This window comes from Humulus lupulus, chromosome 7 (assembly GCF_963169125.1).
Source record: "Humulus lupulus chromosome 7, drHumLupu1.1, whole genome shotgun sequence".
Lineage (NCBI taxonomy): Eukaryota > Viridiplantae > Streptophyta > Magnoliopsida > Rosales > Cannabaceae > Humulus > Humulus lupulus.
In genome coordinates this window covers 120,177,910-120,201,300 of record NC_084799.1, presented here as the reverse complement: position 1 = coordinate 120,201,300, position 23,391 = coordinate 120,177,910, and the positions used below count along the sequence as shown (strand labels likewise).

The 23,391-nt window shown below is 40.7% G+C and overlaps 1 protein-coding gene across 1 annotated transcript; it reads right to left on the bottom strand.

The window, feature by feature from the left end:
* Positions 1-1,610: 1,610 nt before the first annotated feature.
* On the bottom strand, positions 1,611-2,893 carry LOC133792122 (uncharacterized). The gene is made up of 4 exons (XM_062230044.1): positions 2,637-2,893; positions 2,415-2,523; positions 2,193-2,259; positions 1,611-2,005 (listed from the first exon to the last, which is right to left on the bottom strand). Exons 1-4 carry the CDS (start codon positions 2,891-2,893, stop codon positions 1,611-1,613), a joined length of 828 nt encoding a protein of 275 aa, XP_062086028.1.
* Between the last annotated feature and the right edge of the window lie 20,498 nt (positions 2,894-23,391).

Below are 23,391 nucleotides of genomic sequence, written 5' to 3'. Positions count from 1 at the left end.
TTTTCCTGGAGCTACAAAACCCTTGGGTTGTTCCATGTAGATTTATTCCTCAAGATCTCCATTTAGAAAGGAAGTTTTTATGTCCATTAGGTGGAATTCAAGATTTTGAAATGCAGCAATTGTCAAAATCATCCTTATGGGATTTATTCTCATCACAGCATAATACGTGTCAAAGTAGTCATGGACTTTTAATTTTTTGAAACCTTTTATTACAAGTCTAGCCTTATACTTATCAATTGTTCCATCTGTTTTCATTTTTCGTTTGAAAATACACTTAGAACCTAGAGGTTTACATCCAAGAGGAAGGTCAAACAGTTCCCAAGTGTTGTACGATGAAATAAAATTCGCTTCGTATGACTTCCTTCCACAAAGGACCCTCAATAGAGCTCACATCTTCTTTATATGTTCGAGGTTTCGCCTCTACCATATAAGTTAGAAATTCTGGTCCAAAATAATTTTCTATCCTTGTTTTGCTTTATCTTGGCTCTACTTAGACTTCTTCACTCTCCTCTTCTATTTCTTGATCATGGATATTCTCATCCATAGTCTCAAATGTTTGTTTAGAAGAACTTGGTCCATCCCCATTAGGTTTGCAAGGAAATACATGTTCAAAGAATGATGTATTTTTGGATTCCATTATTGTATTCTTGTGGATGTCATGGTTTTTAGACTTATGTACAAGAAATCGATATGCGTTGCTATTTTGTGCATAGCCAATGAAAATACAGTCAACTATTTTAGGAGCAATTTTCATCTTCTTTGGCAATGGTATTTCCACCTTTGCAAGACACCCCCGCACTTTTAACTTTTTGTAAGAAGATAGCCTACCTTTCCAAAGTTTATAGGGCGCATTTTGTTCTTTGTTTTAGGGAATCTTATTTAAAAGATAGTCGAAAAAATGGCTTCACCCCACATGTTTTGTGGCAATCCAGAACTTATTAACATAACATCCATCATGTCCTTTAGAGTGCGATTTTTTCGTTCTGCCACTCCATTGGATTGAGGAGAATAAAATAGTGTGACCTCGTGAATAATTTCGTGTTGAGCGCAGAATTCACAAAAAGGTTGTACGTATTCACCACCTCGGTCACTTCTTATCATTTTCGTTTTCTTATTATGTTGATTTTCAATCTTTTGTTTATAGAGATTAAATTTCTTTATAACTTCATCCTTGTTTTTTTAGCAAGTATAAATAACAATACTTCGTACTATCATCAATGAAAGTAATAAAGTACTTGCTACCTCCTATTGGTTGAGCAAACTTTAAATCACAAATGTCACTGTGAATTAAATCAAGGGGTTCAGTGTTTTTTCAACTGTTTGGAACGATGATTTTGTTTGACCTCTACACAAGTTTTACACTTATGTTTGGAATCAATATAAAATGTGGGTATGTGATTCAGGTTAATAAGTCTACACAAAGTATCATAATTAACATGGGCTAGTCTACCATGGCATAAATTTGAAGACTCAAGCAAGTAAATGGAAGAAGTAGAAGCATTATTATTATTAATATTCTTTGGCTCAACAGACATTACATTCATCTTCCACATTACCTCTTTTACATAACCCTTCCCAATAGGAACACCAAATTTAGTCAGTACAATTTTCTAGGACTCAAAAACCATCTTGAATCCATGTATGCTCAGCAGCGTTCCAGAGATTAGATTCATGCGAATATCAGGCACATACAACACATTCTGCAGCTTGACACTCTTTCCAGACATCATCTTCAAGTACACAATACCTTGCCCCTTTATCTCAGAGATTGTCGAGTTGCCCATATAGTTCTTCTCCCCATTTTCCACTGAAGTAAGGTTGGAGAAGTTAGACTTGTTCACATAGATATGTCGAGTAGCTCCAGTATCGAGCCACCATTCCTTTGGATTAGCATCCACCAGGTTTAGTTCAGAGACCACAACACATAGGTCTAGGTCAACAACCTCTTGGGACATGGCTTCCACAACATTGACCTCATTGCCTTTCTTTTTTGGCAGTCTACAATCTGACGATTTATGTCCCGTCTTGTTGAAGTTAAAGCACTTCCCTCGAAATTTAAGCTTCTTTGAAACTCCACCTTTTGGTCCTAGTTTTGACTCTGGCTTGGTTATGGATTCTTCCCCATGGAGCCTTTGTCATGCTCCACCATATTAGCCTTGGCAACATTAGGTTTGAGGATCACTTCTCAGCACCTTTGTTATTCTCTTCAATGAGAAGTTTGCGAATGAGATCTTCAACACTCATTTCCTTTTGCTTATGCTTCAGATAATTTTTGAAGTCTAGCCATGCAGGGGTAGCTTCTCTATAATAGCAGCTACTTGGAAAGACTCAGTCAAGACCATCCCTTCAACATGTATTCCATGGATAATCAACTGAAGATCTTATACTTGGCTTATAACATCTTTGGAATATACCATCTTGAAGTTCAAGAATTGGCCAACCAAGAATTTCTTGGATCCAACATTTTCAGCTTTGTACTTGTGGTCCAAGGAGTCCCACAACTCTTTAGCTGTTTTCTTCACACTGCACACACTATACAAGGAGTCTAACAAGTCATTCAAAATATAATTCCTACAAAGAAATTCATCATGCTTCCATGCCTCAACTGCATGTTGAGTTTGCATATTTACTCATACTCTCCAATAGTGGGAGAATCCTCTTTCAAGAATCTCACAAGACTCAATGTTATTAAATAGAATAGCATTTTCTGTTGCCATGTCTTAAAATTCACACCATTGAATTTTTCCAGTTTCTCATTATGGCTCGCAGGAACCGTTGGAACCGAAACTTGCACAGGCTGGTCCCTTGAGGACTGGTTCTTTGTGGCCGAAGCTAGAGTTTGGGGAGACCAACCAGGGCTTTCAGTAGGAATAACATCTATATTTACAGCCATATCTGAACGATCACATAATACTTAGAGAAATAAGTACATATAAATTTATATTGTAAAATAATATAAATTTGCATACAGAAACTAAATACCCATTAATTGTTATATGTATTTATAGTATGCATAATATATTTAATACATAAGTAAATATAAATACATGGATGTGGCAATTTAAAAGAAGCAAATATATATATATATATATGTAACATATGTGTATAAACAAATATATGTATAGAGTAACCAAAATTAAGCTGACAATGAGTATAAAGATCGACTAGGAAGTTATTAATGCATATGCATTAAATAAAATGTTGAAAATAAACATGAGGCATTTATATACATATATATGATTTTATGCGTATCAATTTATATATATATATATATTTATAATGTATGCATGTAAGTATGCATATGTGATAGGTAGCATAGAATATGAACATAAGGCATGTCAATACATATATTATTTCCATGTATATATAAGTATATATATATGTATACCAAGAAAAAAATATATATCAACCGTATGTAAATATATATGAACATATGTATGAGTATGCAAAATAGGAATGTACCTATTTTCATTTGTATATTATTTTGTATATATGTGCTATACTATGTCATTAAAATATGTAACAAAGAAGATATTTCATATAGAAATATAGTAGAATATGGGAGTGAAAAAAATGAGTACATACAACTACGCAAATATATATATATTATCACTGAAATGATAAAGAGAAAAGAAATAGGCATAAACCTCATATATGCTTGAGTATAAATAACTTAATATAAAAAGTTGGAACAAAAGTAAAATGTTAGAATAATAAAAACTAACGTAAACAGAAGAAAAATGGTACAAAAAATAGATTAGTGCACATATAACATATATGTGTATAAGTTATTGGCACTGATTACATTGCAAAAAATTAGAATTCTAAAATTTCCTTCTGTTCTTCAACCTATTCTTCTTCTCAAAAGGAGTAAAAAAATCTGCTTTAAGGTTGTTAGAAATACTATAGTGAAGAAGAACGAAATATATATATATTATTATATTTAATTGAAGAATAGAAATACAAAAATACAATAAAATGAATAAACCAAAGCCGAGGCACGCAAAACACACTTTCCTTAAAGAAGATTTGCCCCCTCTACCTGAATGGTGCTAGAGGATTCGTGAGCAACCACTTCTCAGGATACAACAACTATCAAGCAGGACAAAAGCACCATTCTGTCTGCTTAGAAAAACTCGAAATAAACCATCTTTCTATCACCAGAAAATTCTAAAAAGACAAAAGAGAGAAGGAGACCAGGACTATTGTATGTGATACTCTATATCTGTGAGTTTTAGAATGAGAGGAGAAACCTCTTTTATAGGCTTTGTTGTACCCCAAAATAAATATGTACTGAATCACTCAGCCCGGGGTACAACTGACAGATAAGTGGATGGAGAAAGTGTACAGGTTGAACATTTAGCTGACTCTGGTGTGAGCAGCTTTAGTCAAACTTGACAGTACGACAACCATATAATCTCCATATCACCTCTTGCGCCAACAACCTAGTTCGAGATACGTGATGGCTAGATCGCCTTCTAGACAAAACTTGACCTGTGTTAGGTTAGGTTATCTCTCCGACATCCAGCTCGAAGGAAGTGTTCAGCTCGTGGAAACCCGATCATGAAGCATAGTGAAGGATCCCAAAAGACTCGGAGATTCTTTGTACTCTCATTAATTTCCAGATTTTATTACACATTTATTATCCGAGATAACGAATGTAAATTCTATAGGCAATCATATCCCTATGTAAATGGGAGGTTATTCTGATTTATTGTTTATAATATTTATGTACGCGGTTACCAAAAGATGTCCAAGAAAGCCCCTTATAAATATAAGGGGAATGGAAAGGATGACTTTTTAATATACAGAAACTATGCTGAAATTGTAAGAAACAATTTCACCCAGAGCCTAAAGGAGATTAATAAAATTCTCTCATGGACTAGGTGGATTTTAACCACTGAACCATGTTAAAGTGTTAGTGTCTGTGATAATGCTCACTTGTCTAATCCCAGTTTAGTAAGAAAGCCTAATATATCTTTTGTCAGATTTATTAATCTACTGTTGGCGAAAAACCGCATCAACAGATTGATGCTTTCGTTGAGATATTATTAATGCTTAATCCCCCACGCAAGTTTCACCCAATACTCACCAATATGGTCACCCGGTTTGTGCACAATAAAGAGATGGAACAACCAGGTGATCAGAAGATGCATCATACGACCTCTCCCGCTGGAAAAGGTCCAGATGCTTAGCACCATCCTGGAAAGCAACATATGGGCCAAGGCAATACTAGGAGCTCAACATCACGCCCACCATATCCAAATCCAGGGTATCTGACAATTATCGAGTATGAAAATGCCTAGTTAAGGAGCCATCTCGCTAAGGCTAATAAGCAGATTGATGAGATCTTGGCTCGATTACCCCCTCCTGCAAACTCTATTAATATAAGAAGGAGGCAAAGTGGGTCCCATAGGTCCCACATGAATATCTGACCCAATCTCAACTGCTCTGTCAGAACTGCAACTCCGAGCTCCATACCTTTAAAGTAGAATCAGCGGAATACTCAACCTGCCAACCCTCATATTAGCCATCGACCCCATGTCAGTCGATCTGTCAGAACTGGGACCCCGAGCTCCATGCCTTCTGAGAAGATTCCATAGAATGTTCAGAACAACCCAAGAGGGCAAGTTGTGACCAATTCAAGGAGGCAAAACTCCCTAGAAAATCCATCTGTGCCACAATCAAAGCCTTCGTCATAGAGCAATGAACCGGTTCTACCATCAACCAAGGAGATTGGGGTTGAACAGAGACGGGCTAACCTAGTGCGCCCCGATGGAACGAGGATAGCTTCACCGATAAGACATCCGCCATCACCGGTTCGACATCTGACGCCATCTTTCCCACAAAGGAACACTTCAGCTCGAGGGGATAGTAGGAGAAATCCTCCTCCCTCAGAAGACATCTATGTCCCACAACCTTGCGCTAATAATCCAGGTCCTCGATCCCAACCACGGGCTGTAAGTTTCGCTAATAGAAGTTACTGGATGAAGGGCTGATGTGGAGGCATGTCTAAGAGCGACCTCATGAATCATTTGAGCTCTGCACAAAGTCTTCATTCTGACCCACATCCTGGCCTGCATGATCATCTGAATTCACAAAGAAACTATCTAGTTCGCCATGATGATGTGAGTTATACTCAGCACAGGGGAGATCCTCTATCGTAAGCGACAATGGGAACGTCCCACCTAACCGAGCTCAAGCTTGGAGGGAAAACAACCCATATAACACATACAATAGGATGGGGGTTGGTGATTAGCTCCCAAATAACCTAGAGGCCAAGGATCCAACCTTTGAGCGACTGGCCTTGATGGAAGAACAGATGAAGAGACTCAAATCTGGAAAAGGAGTCGATTATTGTGATTCCTATGAGGAGCTCGAGCCTTTTGCTCCAAACATTGTGACAGCTCCGTACCGTGCTGGCTTCAGGATGTCGACCATGCTCGCATATGATAGAAACACTGACCCGTCCAACCACCTCGGAACATTCAATATATTAATGATGACCTTCAATGTCGGGTTCGACTTAAGATGTATCTTGTTCCCTGCAACTCTGAACGAACCTGCCAGATTGTGGTTCAACAAGTACAAAAAACATTAAATCATCTCGTCGAAGAATTTTTCTTCCGAATTTAAGAGACAGTTCTAAGCTTCGAAGGAAACTCTCATTGAGGCCGATTCACTGGCTAACATAAAACATCAACCTAGTGAGTCCGTGAAGGCATATCTGAACCAGTTCACCAATGCAGCAGCACGAGCTAGAGATGTTGATGATAGTTCCAAACTCATGGCAATGAGGATAGGGATCATGGTAGGGGGTGATTTATGGCAAGAACTCACGCAAAAAAGAGTAAAAAGTGTTGATGAATTCCTAGCATGGTCTCAGGAATGGATAAATCTTGAGGAGGCACAATCTACTATCGTAGGAACCAACCAGACCCATGTTCAGCTTGTTGGAGCGGTGGCAGATGTTGCAGCTACAGTTCAACCTACTACCCAGAATAACCAGGTGGAGAACAATAAGCGGAAGGGGACTGGTGATGGCGACCAGAACGGAATAAAAAAGAACAAGCCTGGAGAAAAGTTCAAGCCCATCTACGTGAGAGCATATTTTCTTGGTGAACTCTAATCACCTTCCATGGAAGAAGCTAGAGCCTTTGAGGCACCAGAGGGCAAAGACAGACCCTGCTATGTTTTACCGATATCACAACGATATTGACCATAATACTGATGATTTCTGACAATTAAAGGACGAGATCAAAACTCTCATCCGAGATGGAATGTTAGCCCAGTACACCCGAAACTGAATAGTTCCCAATCAGCCAACTGAACAAAATACTCATCTAGTTCTGGAAAATCCGGCCAGCCATTCTCGGGCTCAGACATACTAGGGGAACCAAGCCGTCCCCCCTCCAATAGTAGGAGGGGATATAACCAATATTTTCGAAGGACCCCATTTGGCGGGCACAAGTAATGGGGCCCAACAAAGGTACATACAGGAGCTGAAAACCCACAACGGTAGTGAATTTATTCTGGAGAAAAGGTTATCAAAACAACGACGGTTAGAGAAACAACCAATCATTTTCACAGAAGAGGACACTAGCCATATTCAGTTCCCGCATAATGATCCGCTGGTGGTAGCCATTCAGCTCGCCAATCGGAGGGTATGGAGGATATTGGTTGATAACAGGAGCTCAGTAAATGTGTTATTTAGATCTACCCTAGAAAAGATAAGATTGTCCGTAACCGATCTTAAGGCGACCTCATTGACCCTATACGGATTCTCATTGACCCTCATTGACCTCATTGTCCGTAACAGCCAAAGGGACGATAAGATTTGTAGTTATGCTAGGGGATGATACCCGAACTATTTCTAAAATGCTCGAGTTCGTCGTAATCAATTGTACAGCCGCATACAACACAATTTTGGGATGACCTGCATTGATGAATTTTGAGGCTATCACCTAGTAATGAAGTTCCCCTCAACCTTAGGTATATGTATCGTGAGATGAGACCACCTCGCTGCAAGAGAATGATATAGCATTTCCATGAAGGGAAAATCACAACCCAGGCAGCAAGCAATGGTCGTTATTGAGGGAGGAGAGGAGTCACAGGCAATGAAAATTTCCCATGTGGCGGAAGAACCTCAGGAAGGAAGTAACGAGGTCACCCAAGAAGACGACATTGATCCAAGATTAGGTGAAGACAGGTCTGAGCTCCAAGTGTTGGAAGTGCTCGGGGAAATCAGAATCGGCCCAGAAGTACCATCAAGGGTGGTAAACGTTGGAAACAAATCTTGGAACTGAAAGGAAGAAGGAGCTGGTTGAATTTTTAAGAAATAACCTGGACATCTTCACCTGATCGCATGAAGATATGGTGGGAATCAGTCTGAATGTAATAATGCATACTTTGAATTTGGATAGGAATGTGCCTACAAAGGCACAAAAATGAAGGCTTTTGGAGAAAGAGCACTCAGAAACTCTAGAAGAAGAAGTAGCTCGCCTACTTAATTGTGGATTCAGAAGGGAAGGAAAACATCTGACATGGGTTGCTAACCCTGTTTTGGTCCAAAAACCCAATGGAAAGTGGAGAAATTTCATTGAATTCTCCGACCTTAAAAAGGCATGTCGTAAGGAATGTTTTCAACTACTTTAAATTGATCAGTTGGTAGACGCAACAGCTGCTCATGAGCTCATGTCTTTCATGGATGTATATTCTAGATATAACCAGATCGCGATGAACCCTGCAAACCAAGAGCACACTAGCTTCATGATTGACCATAACGTATACTGCTACAAGGTTATGCCATTCGGGCTAAAAAATGCTAGTGCAACGTACCAACGGCTGGTCAACAAAATGTTTGTTAACTAGATCAGGAAAAACTTGGAAGTGCATGTCGATGATATGCTCATTAAATCAAAGACTGCTAGAAACCATGTATCCGACCTGGAAGAATGTTTTGGCATGCTAAGGAAATATGCATGAAGCTAAACCCCTAAAAGTGCACCTTTGGGGTTTCGTCTAGAAATTTTTTGGGCTTCGTAGTCAACACAAGGGGGATAGAGGTGAACTCATTGAAGATCAGGTCGTTATTAGAAATGCCCTTGCCTAGGTCACATAAAGAAGTACAGAACCTAACTAGGAAAGTAGAAGCCCTAAACCGCTTCGTTTCAAATTCAACTAACAAGTGTCTCCCATTTTACAACTTGCCTAGATGAAACAAAAAAGTTTGAGTGGACCAAAGAATGCGAGCATGCATTTCAAGATCTGAAAACTCACACAGTTGAGTGTCACGGGCCGCCAACTTGATTCCTCGAATTGATGGAATGTTCAACACTTGTTAGTACACTCAGCTAGCAAGTCAGCCTAAATTCACACCAGCGGCAAAAAAACCCAGTTAGCCATGATACAAGACTCGCACGTGTAAGGGCAATGATGAAGCATGAGCAAGCACAAAGCAAGCCATCCCAAGGAAACATCCCACACAAAAACTAGAGCATACAACATAGGAAAGTGACACACGATGGCCCAACGAAGGTAACAAACAAGCAACACATAGACCATAAAGAAAGCATACACAACGAGACATGGATAAACATCATTTTATTTCTATATGGCCTTGATAGGGCAAGGGAGTACATAGTTTAAGCCCCTATCTACTGGTGGCCATGGTGCTTCCCTAAGTCACCAGGCCACCTCCCCCTAAGGAGCATTATAAGGAAATAAAGTCTTCCCAGGAACATATATGATTTTCTAATGGGAGGCATACACATAATTACAAAAGTGCCATCCCTTATCCCTGAGGTTACTTGGTGCAAAACTTGACTAATGATCAAGCACCAAGGCATGCTCATACATAAAAAATGCCGCTGGAGGTGTGTCATGTCACATCACGTCACACTCTCCCCCACTTAAATCTTTGGCATCCTTGACGAACCTGCTCCTTACTGATCTTCAATCTTCTCCGTAAGCTTGTGCAAGTCCTCTGCCCTTTCCCAACAAATTTCTTCATCTCCGAGCTCTTTCCACTTCACCAAAAACGCTTTCTTCTTCTTTCTGTCCATGACCACGGTCCTCTCTGCTAGGATTTCTTCAGGTTGTCTGCTGCTTCATGGCTTGACGCTGACTCCTTCTCTGGTAGACTGGTTGTGAGTTGGATCTTCTGGATCTTCATGATACGGTTTGAGGTTACTAACATGCAAGACTGGGTGTACCTTCATCCATTCTAGTAAGCTGACTTTGTAGGAGGTTAGGCCCACTTTCGAAATGATTGGAACAGGACCCTCGTATTTGCGAACGAGTTTGATGTCCTTATTCCCTCAAAATCTCAATTGTTCGGGCCTCTGCTTGATCATCACTAAGTCGCTTGCTTTGAATTCCAGCGGACATCTTTTCTGATCGACCCACTTCTTCATTCTCTTTGAAGCCTTCTCCAGATAGGCTTGGGCAATCTTAGTTATTTTCTTCCAGTCTTTTGTGAAATTAAAGGCTCTTGTATTTCTTCCTCGACACTCATCCACTGTGTGTGTGTGGGGGGGGGGGGGGTAACAGTGGTTGCTGGCCGTTGACAGTTTCAAAAGCGCTCTTGTTTGATGAAGAGCTCTTTTGAGAGTTGGAGAAAAATTGAGCTACGTCCAGTAGTTGTGGCCAATTCTTTTGGTCGGCATTGACAAAATGCTGCAACTACTCTTCCAGCATCCAATTGAATCTTTCAGTTTGTCCATCTGTTTGAGGATGGTAGCTCGAGGAAATGTTTAGTTGTGACCCCAAAAGGTTGAATAACTCGGACCAAAAGGTCCCCATGAATCTCCCATCTCGTTCACTGACTATATTTTGGGGTACTCCCCAATACTTAACAATGTACTTAAAGAAAAGTCTTGTTGTCTCTTCTATCGACCAATACTTTGACATCGGTATGAATATTGCATACTTTGAAAATCTATCCACGATCACTAAGATCGCACTCAAGTCTCCTGTCTCCGGTAGACTAGTAATGAAGTCAAGTGACACACTCTCCCATGGTCAACTTGGGACTAACAAAGGTTATAACAATCCTGGCGTCTTGTATCTCTCCACTTTGTCTTGCTCGCAGGCGAGACAAGTCTTGGTATACTCCACTATCTCATCGTGCATTTGTGGCCAGTAGTATCCTTGTTTCAACAGGGCATGCGTTCTCTGCCACCCAGAATGACCCACCCACAAGGTGTCGTGACACTCACTCATTAGTGTCCTTCGCAAATGTCCTGTCATTGGAACATATAAGTGGCCACCCTTGGCCCACAAAAGATCGTCTTCCACCCAAAACTGGCGAGTTTTTCCTTCTTTTGTGAGATTCATGATAATCTTCACCACCGAGTCTTTCTCTAGGTTCTCCTTAATGCGCTCTCGGATGGGATTAGTTACTGAGCTAGCCGACATGTTTGCTAGAAATTTTAGAGCCGCTAACTCAGCTTTGCGACTCAGGGCATCAGCTGCCCGGTTTAGATAGCCCACCTTGTGTTCAAAATGAAAGTCGAATTCTGCTACGAACTCCTACCATCTTGCTTTCTTGGGGGTAAGCATTAGATGGGTGAGGAAATAACTCACCGCGACATTATCCATTTTCACCACAAACTTCGACCCTAACAAATAGTGCCTCCACACTCGCAGACAATGAATTATTGCAAGAAACTCCTTCTCTGGCATAGTGTACCATCTCTCTACCTCCAACAATTTGCGGCTTTCATAAGCTACGGGGTGGCCTTCTTGTACAAGTACTCCTCCAAAAGCATAATCAGACGCATCCGTCTGCACTTCAAAGGGTTGACTGAGATCTGTTAAGGCAAGGACAAGATCTCGCATCATGGCTTCCTTCAGATTCTCGAATGCCTCGACACATCTATCGGTCCACGTCCAAGTTACACCCTTCTTCAAGAACTAAGTCAAGGGTGCCGATCTTTTTAAATAGCCTTCCACAAATTTTTTATAGTAGTTGGCTAAACCAAGGAAAGAGCGTAGTTCGTTCAAATTGGTAGGGGCCTTCCATTCTTGAATAGCCCGTACCTTCTCTAGATCCATAAGGATCTAACCACGCTCTACAATGTGGCCTAGGAACTTGATTCTCTCTTGTGCGAAGGAGCACTTCTCTTGCTTCACATAGAGTTGGTTCTCTCTCAACTTCTGAAACACTTTACCTAAGTGTCGTTGATGTTCTTCTATTGTGGAGCTATAAACAACAATGTTGTCCAAGTAGACTACCACGAACTTATCTAGGTACTCGTGGAAAAATTGGTTCATCAACGTATAGAATGTGGCTGGTGCGTTTGTCAACCCAAATGGCATGACTCGGAACTCGAATTCTCCATATCGAGTCACACACGTAGCCCGATCTCAAACCAAGTTTTCTAAAGAATTTTGCTCCACTTAACTGGTCGAACAAGTCTGCGATCAAGGGGATGTGGTATGTATTGTGCACTGTCACCTAGTTGAGATCCCGATAATCAATACATAATATCATGCTCCTGTCATGCTTCTTCTAAAATAGTACGGGCGCACCAAACGGTGCCTTTGATGGTCTGATGAAGACTGCCTCTAGCAATTCCTTCAACTGCTTCCTCATTTATTCTAGTTTAGGGGGTGCCATCCTATAGGCCGCTTTAGTAGGTGGTTTGGCTCTCGACACCAGTTTGACCTGGTGATCAATCCCTCTTCTAAGTGGCAAGGCTTTAGGGAGTTGATCTGGCATAACATCTCCATACTTCTTCAAGACCATTCGAATCTCTGGTGGAATGACTTCATCCATCGTATCCTCGTATACTGTGGGTAGGGAAACATATGTGGGCTCTTGTATTTTCACGCCCTTCTTCAATTGAAAGGCTGACAACAACTTGGTTTCTGGGGGCTGCTTCACTTTAGCAGGCACCACTGCAGGTGTCTCTCCCATTATGAGTAAACTTTCCGTAGCTAGGATGGGAATGTCTCCCTTTTCTGTAAGAAAGTCCATACCACATATCACATCAAATTCGTCCATTCCCATGACCACCAAGTCAGTTTTCCCCTTCCATGAGTCAATCTTCATGTTCACCTTCCTAGCCACGCCGGTTGTGGCTAAGGCTTCTGAGTTAACCGCTTTCATGCGGCCATAGTCTTTCTCCCATTTTAGTCCCAGACGTTTAGCTTCAATCTCCGAAATGAAGTTGTGAGTGGTGCTCGTGTCGATCATCACGATTCCGACCATTTTACCATTTAGAGTGGCGTCCACATACATTAGTCCTTTTCCAAGGGTTTTCTTCACTTTCGCACCATGTTTCTTGAGAGCATTTGGCATTTGGAGGGCAACCATGTGCGTATATTCCTCATCCTCCTCTTCGTTGGCTTGCTCCCCTAAGGAAAATGATGCCTGGAGGGCACTCATCTTGGATTTGTGAGGACATTCTGTCAACTTATGCGGTTCGGTATAGATCCAAGATGTAAGAGGCTTCTTGAACAGGGGGCTACTACCTTTGTTAGGAGAGTTAAACTCCATGCTCCTCTTCTCTCCTCCCCTACTCTTGCTCTGCCAAGACTTTCCTGACTTCTTACCCCCAACGTTTCTTCCACTAGGTGAAGGATTTGTCTTCTTCGATTGAATGTTTCCTGATGAGTAATCAGTCAGTCATTTGGAAGCAGCTTGAGCAGTGGCCAAGTTAGCCACTCGCTGTCTCTATAGCTCTTGGTTTGCCCAAGGCTTCAAACCTTCCAAAAAGTCAAAGTGCTTGTCCACTTCGGACATGTCTTTGATATCAAGCATCAACCTAGAGAATTTCTTCATGTATTTTTGGATTGTTCCAGTGTGCTTCAGCTCTCTCAATTAGCGTCGAGCTATGTAGGAAATTTTTTTAGGGAGAAACTGCGTCTTCAATTCTCTCTTTAAATCTTCCCATTTTGCTATGGTGCGTCTGCTGTTCTGAATTTCATCGTACTTCATCTTCCACAACACTTTGGCATTTGTGGACAAGTACATTGTTGCCATGACGACCTTGCCATCTTTTGATTCAGCTCTCACGGCTGTGAAGTAATGCTCCATGTCAAAGAGGAAGTTCTCTAAGTCCATTGCATCTCTAGCCCCGCCATAGGGCCTCGGCTCAGGCACCTTTACTCTTCCATTTCCAAGCTAATGGGTCCAGCTGTAGGCTGATTCCTGACCGCCCTCATGGTAAGGTTTAGCTTAGTGTTCATCTCCAACATCTCATCCTTCAACGCCTTAATTGACCCCCTACAATTCTCTATGAGGTCATTTAGTGTTTCTTGTAGGTCTTTCACCGCTCATTCCACTGCCTCAATACGTTCCTCCCTCTGAGGACTGTTGGATGTCTTGAAAGGCTCTCCCTTGCCTCGATTGCAGTTATGCGGGCTAGTAAATGGATCATATCTCACTCCAACATAGCCACGCATGTTTGTGTGTTGTTCGACTTTAGTTCAAGCCTGACAGAGCTAAGATCCCTGACCCTCTCGTCCAAGCCATCTAGCTTTCCAATGGGCCTCTCCAGCGCTTTGATCCTTTGAGTGTTGCTCACCATCATGCAGTGTCACCAAGATTTCTCTAACTTGTCTCTGATACCAAATGTCACGGGTCGCCAACTTGACTCCTCGAATTGATGGAACAAGCAACACTTGTTAGCACACTCAGCTAGCAAGTCAGCCTAAAATTCACACCAGTGGCAAACAAACCCAACGGTTAGCCATGATACAACACTCGTACGGGTAAGGGCAATGACGAAGCATGAGCAAGCACAAAGCAAGTCATCCAAAGACAACATCCCACACAACAACTAGAGCATACAACATAGGAAAGTGGCACGCGATTGCCTAAAAAAGGTAACAAACAAGCAACACATAGACCATTAAGAAAGCATACACAACGAGACATGGATAAACATCATTTATTCATATATAGCCTTGATAGGGCAAGGGAGTACAAAACTTAAGCCCTATTTTCTTGTAATACTCTGGATAACCAAGACTGTTAAACTGTGTGTTTAAAATAGTGCTTAACCTGCTAAGCAAGACGTTTGAAACTTAAATGTATAATTAAAGACCAAGTCAAGGTCAAGTATCAATAGATTTGGTCAACAAAATGGTTATTTTTCATTAAAGTATCAAGTTTATACACAGGTTCCCAAAATCAGTTTACAGACTCATAAAAGACAAATAGAATACAATTTGGCCGTCCTAAGTGGCAAAACAGGGTTTAACCCTTATTCCTCCCAAGCTATCCCGACCGTGGCAATTGAGCAGGCCGCATATGTACAGACCACCCCTGATGCTCTCCAACGCATGGCTGGTTTCGCTATTTCTTTAGTTACCTGCACCATGTAGCATCCGTGAGCCAAGGCTCAACAAGAAAACTTAAAACAACATGCACAACTAAGCAATAGTATAAAAACAGTAAATATTAACAATCAAACTCAATTAACGATATGATAAAACTAACCAACCAGCAGTATATTCAATTCAGTCAGGTATGTAAATCAAGCTCATCAGTTAATAAAAATGATTAAGTGTGAACCACACTTCTATATATGGTAAAATACCCATGTCCGCAACCCTTAGGCAAAGTCCCCTGGTCTCTTAGCCGACACCGAAACCCTTAGGACGGGCTGCGTTCTGCACGCTTGCCATCTTCCCCTCAGCACCCTTAGGCTGTTCTGCAAACATATATATTCACAATACACAATGCATATCACATAATTGATGGCAGCGTATACAAGCATGTTCATCCATATATTACAGATATAGGTATATTCATATTCATAACATGTTCAAATAAGGGGGTTTAAGCCCCAATCACAATTCGAGTGCAATTTTCTTACCTCGAGTCCCGAGCGATGGATAAAGAGCGGTCCCGAGCAAGATTCTTAGTCCTGAGCCTTAACAATAATACTAGTCACAAGCAAAAATTCATGACTATCAAGTTCTAATCCAATTAAATGTTTTGGAAACAAATACTAGCCTCTAGGACCTCGAATTGTACTAAACCGGGTAGTAAAATCCTTCCTGAAATTTAACATTTGAGTTCCCGAGTTAAAAGCCCACAAACATCCTTTACTTGCATTTGAGTCGCGGTGCGCTCAAGTTAGAGGCAAAATGCCTCTCTACTGAAGGACAAGGGCCGCGGTGAGCTTAGGCAAAACAGAGGCTTTCCAGCCTTCTCGAGTACACGGGCTGGGGTGCCTGAAGAACAGGACCGCGGCCCGAGCCCCTAAACCCAGAAAATCAACCCCATCTCTGTGGTTTTCCTTGAGCCTAAGCCCCAAATTCACACCCAAATCATCGGCCAAACTCATAATTAAGTCCAAAAATGAGTCTATGACACTTAATTACATATCTTAAGCATAGAGCACCCAAAATCCCACTGAAACTACCATCCCAATTTAGCAATAATTTATCACCTAAAAACTAGTCAAACTCAACCTAATATTCTAAATTCCCAATAGAAACAAACCCAGGATTCTTACCTCGGTTTGTAGCTTAATTTCCCCAGCTGATTCTTGTCAACTTCTAGCCTCAATCATTAAGATTTCCCAGTCCAAATCCTTGAGTTTTCCTCTTTTACCAAAAGACTAGAATACCCCTCAAGATAACTCAGCCATTTAATTGCTCTTAAGAGCTAAATGGTCATTTACCCCGATTCCCGCTAATTCCTTAAATCATCCTACCTATTCCCAATTAGTCCCGTCACATCCAATTAATTACAAAATACTTACTCGTTACTCAATAAATCCCAAAATAATCTCTAAGTTCCCAAAATACCCCTAGGCTCACTCCGAGCCGGGTATTTAACACTGCTGTGACTATTTCGCTAATCCGCCAACTAGGATTACCTCGATTTGTATACTGCAAACATATACATATATATATATCAACATAATAAAGTGGACTCAATCATTTACCTCATATAATCACAATTACGCCCTTATCGGGCCAAAATTACAGTCTGTCCTCTTAAACAAGAACGGGCCCACATGTATATCCAGTACTCATAAACATGCATATAAATTCATATCATCATATATATCATGCATGCCACATATTCACACATTTAATCATTTAAACACACCTATAACCAATTATGCCTTCCCAACATGCTAATCAAGGCACTAAACCCTGTTAGTATTTTTGGGTAGTTACAACTATCCCCTCCTTATTGAAATTTCATCCTCGAAATTTATTCAACACCTCAGGGCACAAATCCCATGAATCTGACAATAGACACAGGGTCTTGTCCTTTACCTTTTATCCCTTAGTAACACTCTCTAGAGTGACAGTCTTATTCCATAAGACCTTATCTCATTTATCATAATTCCATTAGCTTTTCCTTGTGCAATAACTCCCACTAAAATCCTAGACTCTCCTCACCTCATCACTGGTAATATCTTACACTTCCTTTCTTGACATTGGCAGCAGTAACACTTTATGAGCCACCACCCATACTAGGGTTAGGCTAATCTGTAGGCCCCTGGCCTAATCCTTGATAAGATCTCAGAAGTCTTATTAAATCGGAAGTCAAAACTCCACTTTCTTTCCCAAAATGTCTTATCCTTTCTTGTCCACAATACTCGGAGAAATACAAAGATCTCCCATTCTGGAACTCCATGTTCCCATGTTTGAAATTTGTGAACTTTTATGTCCTTTTAAATAGGCAAACAATTTTTCCCTAATAATCCTAATAACTTCATTGGTTTCTCCAAATCAATTCTGAACCATAATACTTCTTGTTTGTCATTCTCTTACTTGGAACGAGTGCTTCTCGCTCCCTATCTCACTGTATCTTATTCAGAGTCACCCTAACCATTGACCGGCTTCCATCACTATGACCATTCAATCAAGGGACCATATTTATCTCAATGCCCCAACTACTTATCCATTCGATGTACAATTCTTAAAGTCTGAGTCATTCCTTCAGATTGTCAACCTATCTGAAGGTAACTAATAATTCTTAGTCTCAATCTTATACTCTTTATCCCCTACAACCTTTTTCCAAAACTGGGGAGATAAGGGGTCTCAGTCTGACACTGTCGACTTTGGTGTTTCACGGACACATACAGTCTCCTTTTGCCCATACGCATTATTGTAACACCTGTTCACACAAACCAAGGTGTGTTAACTCAACCTATTGAGTCACAATTTTTCATATTTATTCATCTTACTTGCAATCTTATGTAGTCCACCGTTACGATCCATCACTATACCTTTTTACCTTCAAATATACAAATTTTAGATCTTAATATCCATTCAAATTCTTGGATACAATATTCATAAGGAGGTAGTACAATACTCATTCAAAATCTCTACCTCAGCGCCAGGTTCTATTGAATCACTCATCCGATCTTCATACCTTAACCCATTCATACTAAAATGGTAGGGTTCTGAATCATTCCTACAAGATCTTTTCTCTATATCTCATTGTTCATAGAAGTATGTCTGCCAACTATCAACTACAGGTTCTATACCAATCTTGGTTGCTACTTTGTCTGACCAAACTGTAATCGTGGCGTCTTATCCAACTGGCGCAGATCTTTCCAGCTCAAAATGTTAGCTTCCATATTAATTTTCTCTATGAAATCGAGGGTTTCCAATGTAAATCACCCATTGATTCCCACTAGGGTCTTAATCTCAAGGTTATTTCTCTATAGATGACCAAATGCTTAAATTCTTTGCGCTAATACGCTCATTTCTATTCCGTAGGTGCCATCACTGCACCCTAACCGTGGCTATCATGCATCACCATGAACTTAATGCACCATGTATAACATTTGTGTTCTTATTCTTTCATCTACTGTAAAACCTGAACAACCATCCTTTTCAGTCTATACTTGGGTGCGTCCTAGTCCTCGATGCACCGCTCTATAGTTTCATGTATTAAGCAAAGATAGTATCCATCATGTTGTCCTCCCCTATCCGTCCATTGTATACGAATTCTAATACCATAGGGTGCTAACCAATCCTTATTCTATCTTTTGAAAATCCGATATAAAACTATCAATTCAGACAAACTTAAGGTTCTTGTGTTACCTCAATCTTGTGAATAGCTGTCTTCGGAGATGCTTCAAATGGTAGCTAACATGTCTTACTGATCTCACTGTACTTCTCACCCCACAGGCGTTCTTCAGTAATTTCTTTGTGGCTTCTAGCTGAATTCCTTCATACATGATCCCAGCACCTCCTATAACGTGACCTTGAATACCCTTAAAGAAACAAAATCTACTCTTTCAGGAGCCTTACCTGTAATCCCACTTCATTAGTCTTAATATTATCAATAAAGTGGTCCCTAACCAATGTAAATATGGCTTGTCGATGTCATTCCTGTACTCTTTGCTTGTCGAACTTACTTATGTTGTTGAAGCATTAGTCAGTTAAGGAACTTCATTGAAAATCCATTACACACTACTTGGTGGAAGAAGAAATTTCTAAAATGTCCCTTTCCTCGATCCTTAGCTGGTAATAACCAGATCGAGGATCAATTCCTAAGAACATTGTCCTATCTTGCAATCAGGCAATTGAACCCTTCATACTTAGCAAATAGTGTTGTCGTGTCCCATGATGAGATGCTCTATTTGATCAATCCTCCAATCGAATACCTTTTCAACTGAACCATTAATTCTTCCTACTGAGCTAATACCATTCTTCATGATGTCCCTGATACCAATTCTATCTGCACCTTAAGCCCATCGCATACTCAACGATTCTGGTATACCCATCTGAAACTTTACTGGCCCATCTAATTTCCATTAAGTCTAACTGATATATTACAAGTGGTACCTACCACATTATCTAAGCATCCCGTAGACGCACCCGGGTCCTTCCCTTTCATATCTTGATGTTACCTCAATCTCTTGCAATCCATGGTTGTCCCTTACTTAATAGATTAAATCCCCACTCACGATAATATCATAATGCTCATATAACGAGCTCAAAAAACTCTACTGTAAACCTTTTACCAACAATACTCTAACCCTTCTCCGGGAAGTTACCGATTTTCTAGCAAGCACTTAAATCCCACGCCCCATGGCGTGGCAACCCAGAAGTATGTGCCTCAAATCTATGTCTCTTCTGGGAGATACGTAGCACCAACCCATTTAGTTCATTAGATCACAAGGAACGAGAACTAACAAGTTAACTAGTCGCCTCCAAGGGACTAGCCTCGAGCTCTGGCTGTACCAAGGCAGACCTTCAAATTAGGTTGAGTAATCTATATTCCTCAGTTCTTCCAACTTCGATTTTGGGAAATCCTTCCTGACATGCCCAATCGTTCCACTAAAACATGCCTTCACTCGGCGTCCTCCTAGATGGCGTCTCCCGCACCTGGCACATACCAGATAACTTCACCAGGCCTCGTTGCTGCCATGGCGACCATCCTGTAAACCATAACCCCTTCTATCGAGTCCAGGAGTAGTAAAACTATCAGGGGTCCTTCTTTTTCGGTTACTGGGCATCTACCCCTACCTGACCCCGTAAATGGGAATACCATTGCATGAGCTTCCTGCCCTATGACACTCTCACTCCATACCTCATATCTTACATCTTCTATTATAGGGCCTTCCCTATTGGCCGAACATAAACAAAGGTTTCATGCGCTGGAGCGACCCTAACGCTTTGGGCCATTCTAGAGTCCAGTCTTCATCAAACTAAAAGTGGATCTAGACAACCCATCATATTCATTGACATACTCTGTCACTGTCTTTCTATCCCGGACCAAGTCCATAAACTCATTAGTTCTTCCAGTTCAAACTCCGTCACAATAGTCTCTTTCATTGAACCACTGTCTTAATTCATCCCAACCCATCTTAAAAACATTCCAGGACCAGGGTACTACCTCCCACCACATGTGGACATCCTCCAGCCGCATACGCGTGGCACAACCACTCTATCATGGCCTACCATTCCCATATCATCGAGAACGGAGCTAACCATGCCCATCTACTGATCAGTTTTGTACAAACCTAAACCTCCCTCGTAAATTGGAGGATAATTCTTCTAACGTATTTCATATGATAACTCGTATCTGTTTCCATCCTTAGGATGAACCAACACTAGCGCCATTACGGTTAAGATATGTAAAGCAATATTTTCCCCTACGGAACTCGTTGTCCCAGCCATCTAATCTCCTCACTTTGATCTAGGAGTCTTGCTTGCATACCTGCAAACATCTACTATGAATTCCAAGGCAGATGGAAGGTTCCAACCCTAACCAGCATCTGCAACCCCCATACTAACGATACCAGGTCCAATTAACTATCTTGAATACAAACGTTCTGAATCAGTCTGCAATCACTGACTTAACCCCTCAGCCCTGATATCCATATCCAAAAATATCCCACGAGCAGGTCCAAACAATCAAAATAATCACACACAAAATATACATATCAAAACACAATTCTACATTATTCATGCATCAACTATCATATCCCATTTCCACCAATTACATTCACACATACACATGCTCTCTATACTAGCATGTAGATAAAGTACATAGGTTCAATTTAAACAACTAATCACATAATCATCTCAATGGATACCTAACCATGAGTCGAGCTTATCTTTAGCGGTGAGTGTACACGCCCAGCCAGTCATCAGGAACCCTTAAACCTAGACCGCTCTGTACCAAGTTGTAACGCCCTAGATAACAAACACCGTTCCACTGTGTGTTTAACATAGTGCTTAACCTGCTAAGCAAGTGGTTTGAAAATTAAATGTGTAATTAAGGACTAGGTCAAGGTCAAGTATCAAAAGATTTGGTCAACAAAATGGTTATTTTTCATTAAAGTATCGAGTTTATATACTGTGTAATTTTTCTAATAAGGTTTAGGACCTTGATTAGCGTGCCTGGAGGGAAATAAATGAATTAACATGTTAATATATGAGTTTAAATGAATATGTGATTAGAATGCATGTTTCGGTGGAATAAATATGCATGTGGGCCCCATTTGTTTGTTAGGGGTAAATTGGTAATTTCAGCCCGTTAAGGGCATAAATGTAATAATTGTGTAATATGATTAGTACCACGTGTGAGTGGTGATATAATTGTGATGCACATGCTGAGATGGTCCTAGGAAGCTAATTAGTTTAAAAGTCACAACGAGATTAAATACCCGGCTCGGGAGGAGCCTAGGGGTATTTTGGGAATTTTATAATTTGAGTTTGTGAGTTAATGGTAATTGAGTAACTTGAGTGACCATTGGTAACTATTGAGAGTAACAATTTTAGATGAGAAAATGGTAGATTTGTAAGAAAGGTGAAATGTCAAAAATTCCTTGAGGACTAGTTAGGAAAGGAATTACTTGGATGGGTAAAATAGACTTTTGGCAGGGGTTTAGATAGCTTCAGCTGAGGGAAAAGATGACTCGCGTTCTTACATTTAGTCATATTTTGCTCTTGCTGAAATTGGAAGAGAAACTAGAAGGAAAGGAAAAGAAGAAGAGAACTGAAATTGGGAGACCTAGGAGGAGAATCAAGGTGGTTTAAGGCAATTAAGTTGATCATAAACCAAGATTGTTCAGAGGTAAGGATTTTTCTCTCTTCTGTTTAAGTTTTAAGCTTGATTTCTAGAAAGTAAGTATGAAAATTCAAAGACAGATGTGGCTGGTTTGCTTGGGATTTCAGCTTGGTAATCAAGAGGAATTGGCTTGAAGTTGGGATTGGAGAGTGTTCAAAGTCGAATTCTTGGTTGAGGTAAGAGTTCTAAGCATCTTTGAATTTTTGTTTCTGGTGTGGTTTAAAAATTTAGAAGCATGGTTTACATTTTTCAAGCCTTGGTTTAAGTTTTAAAAGCTTTGGGTTTAAGTTTCTGAAATTTGAAACCCAAGTGTGGATTATGAGAGTGATTGTGTAATTGAGCTTGATGTTGGTGTTTATAGGTTGTTGGATGGTTCATTTGTGGTTTTAAATTGGTTTTGGGGTATAGGTATGTGTTTGGGTTGAATTGGAAGTGTTTTGGCTTGGGAAAAATGCAGGGGAAAGCCCAAAATTCTGGGTTCGCGTAGAGGCGCCGCAGCGCAAGGTCGCATCAGGAGCAGGGAAGTTTCTGGGCGCCATGACCCTCAAAGGGTAGTGCCGCGGCGCTAGGCTATTTTCTGGGCAGGGAAAATTTGCATTTTGGGGCTTTTTCCCCGGGGGCTCAGGGGATGTTTTCGTTACATTGTTTTGGGAAATTGGAGGTTCCGAGAGTACGAGATCGGTCCTGAGAAGTGGTTTTGGATTGGTTACTATTAAAGAGTGTTTTTCACGTGTTGTGACTAGGTTTTCGGAGAGGCTCGGGATAGAGGACCGTGCTCGTGACTTTGGTGCATTGTGAAGCTCGAGATACAAGTAAGAAAACTGTAGTACCCGTAGAGCAGGGCATGGGCCCATAGTGTTGTTGTAGGGAATGGCCCT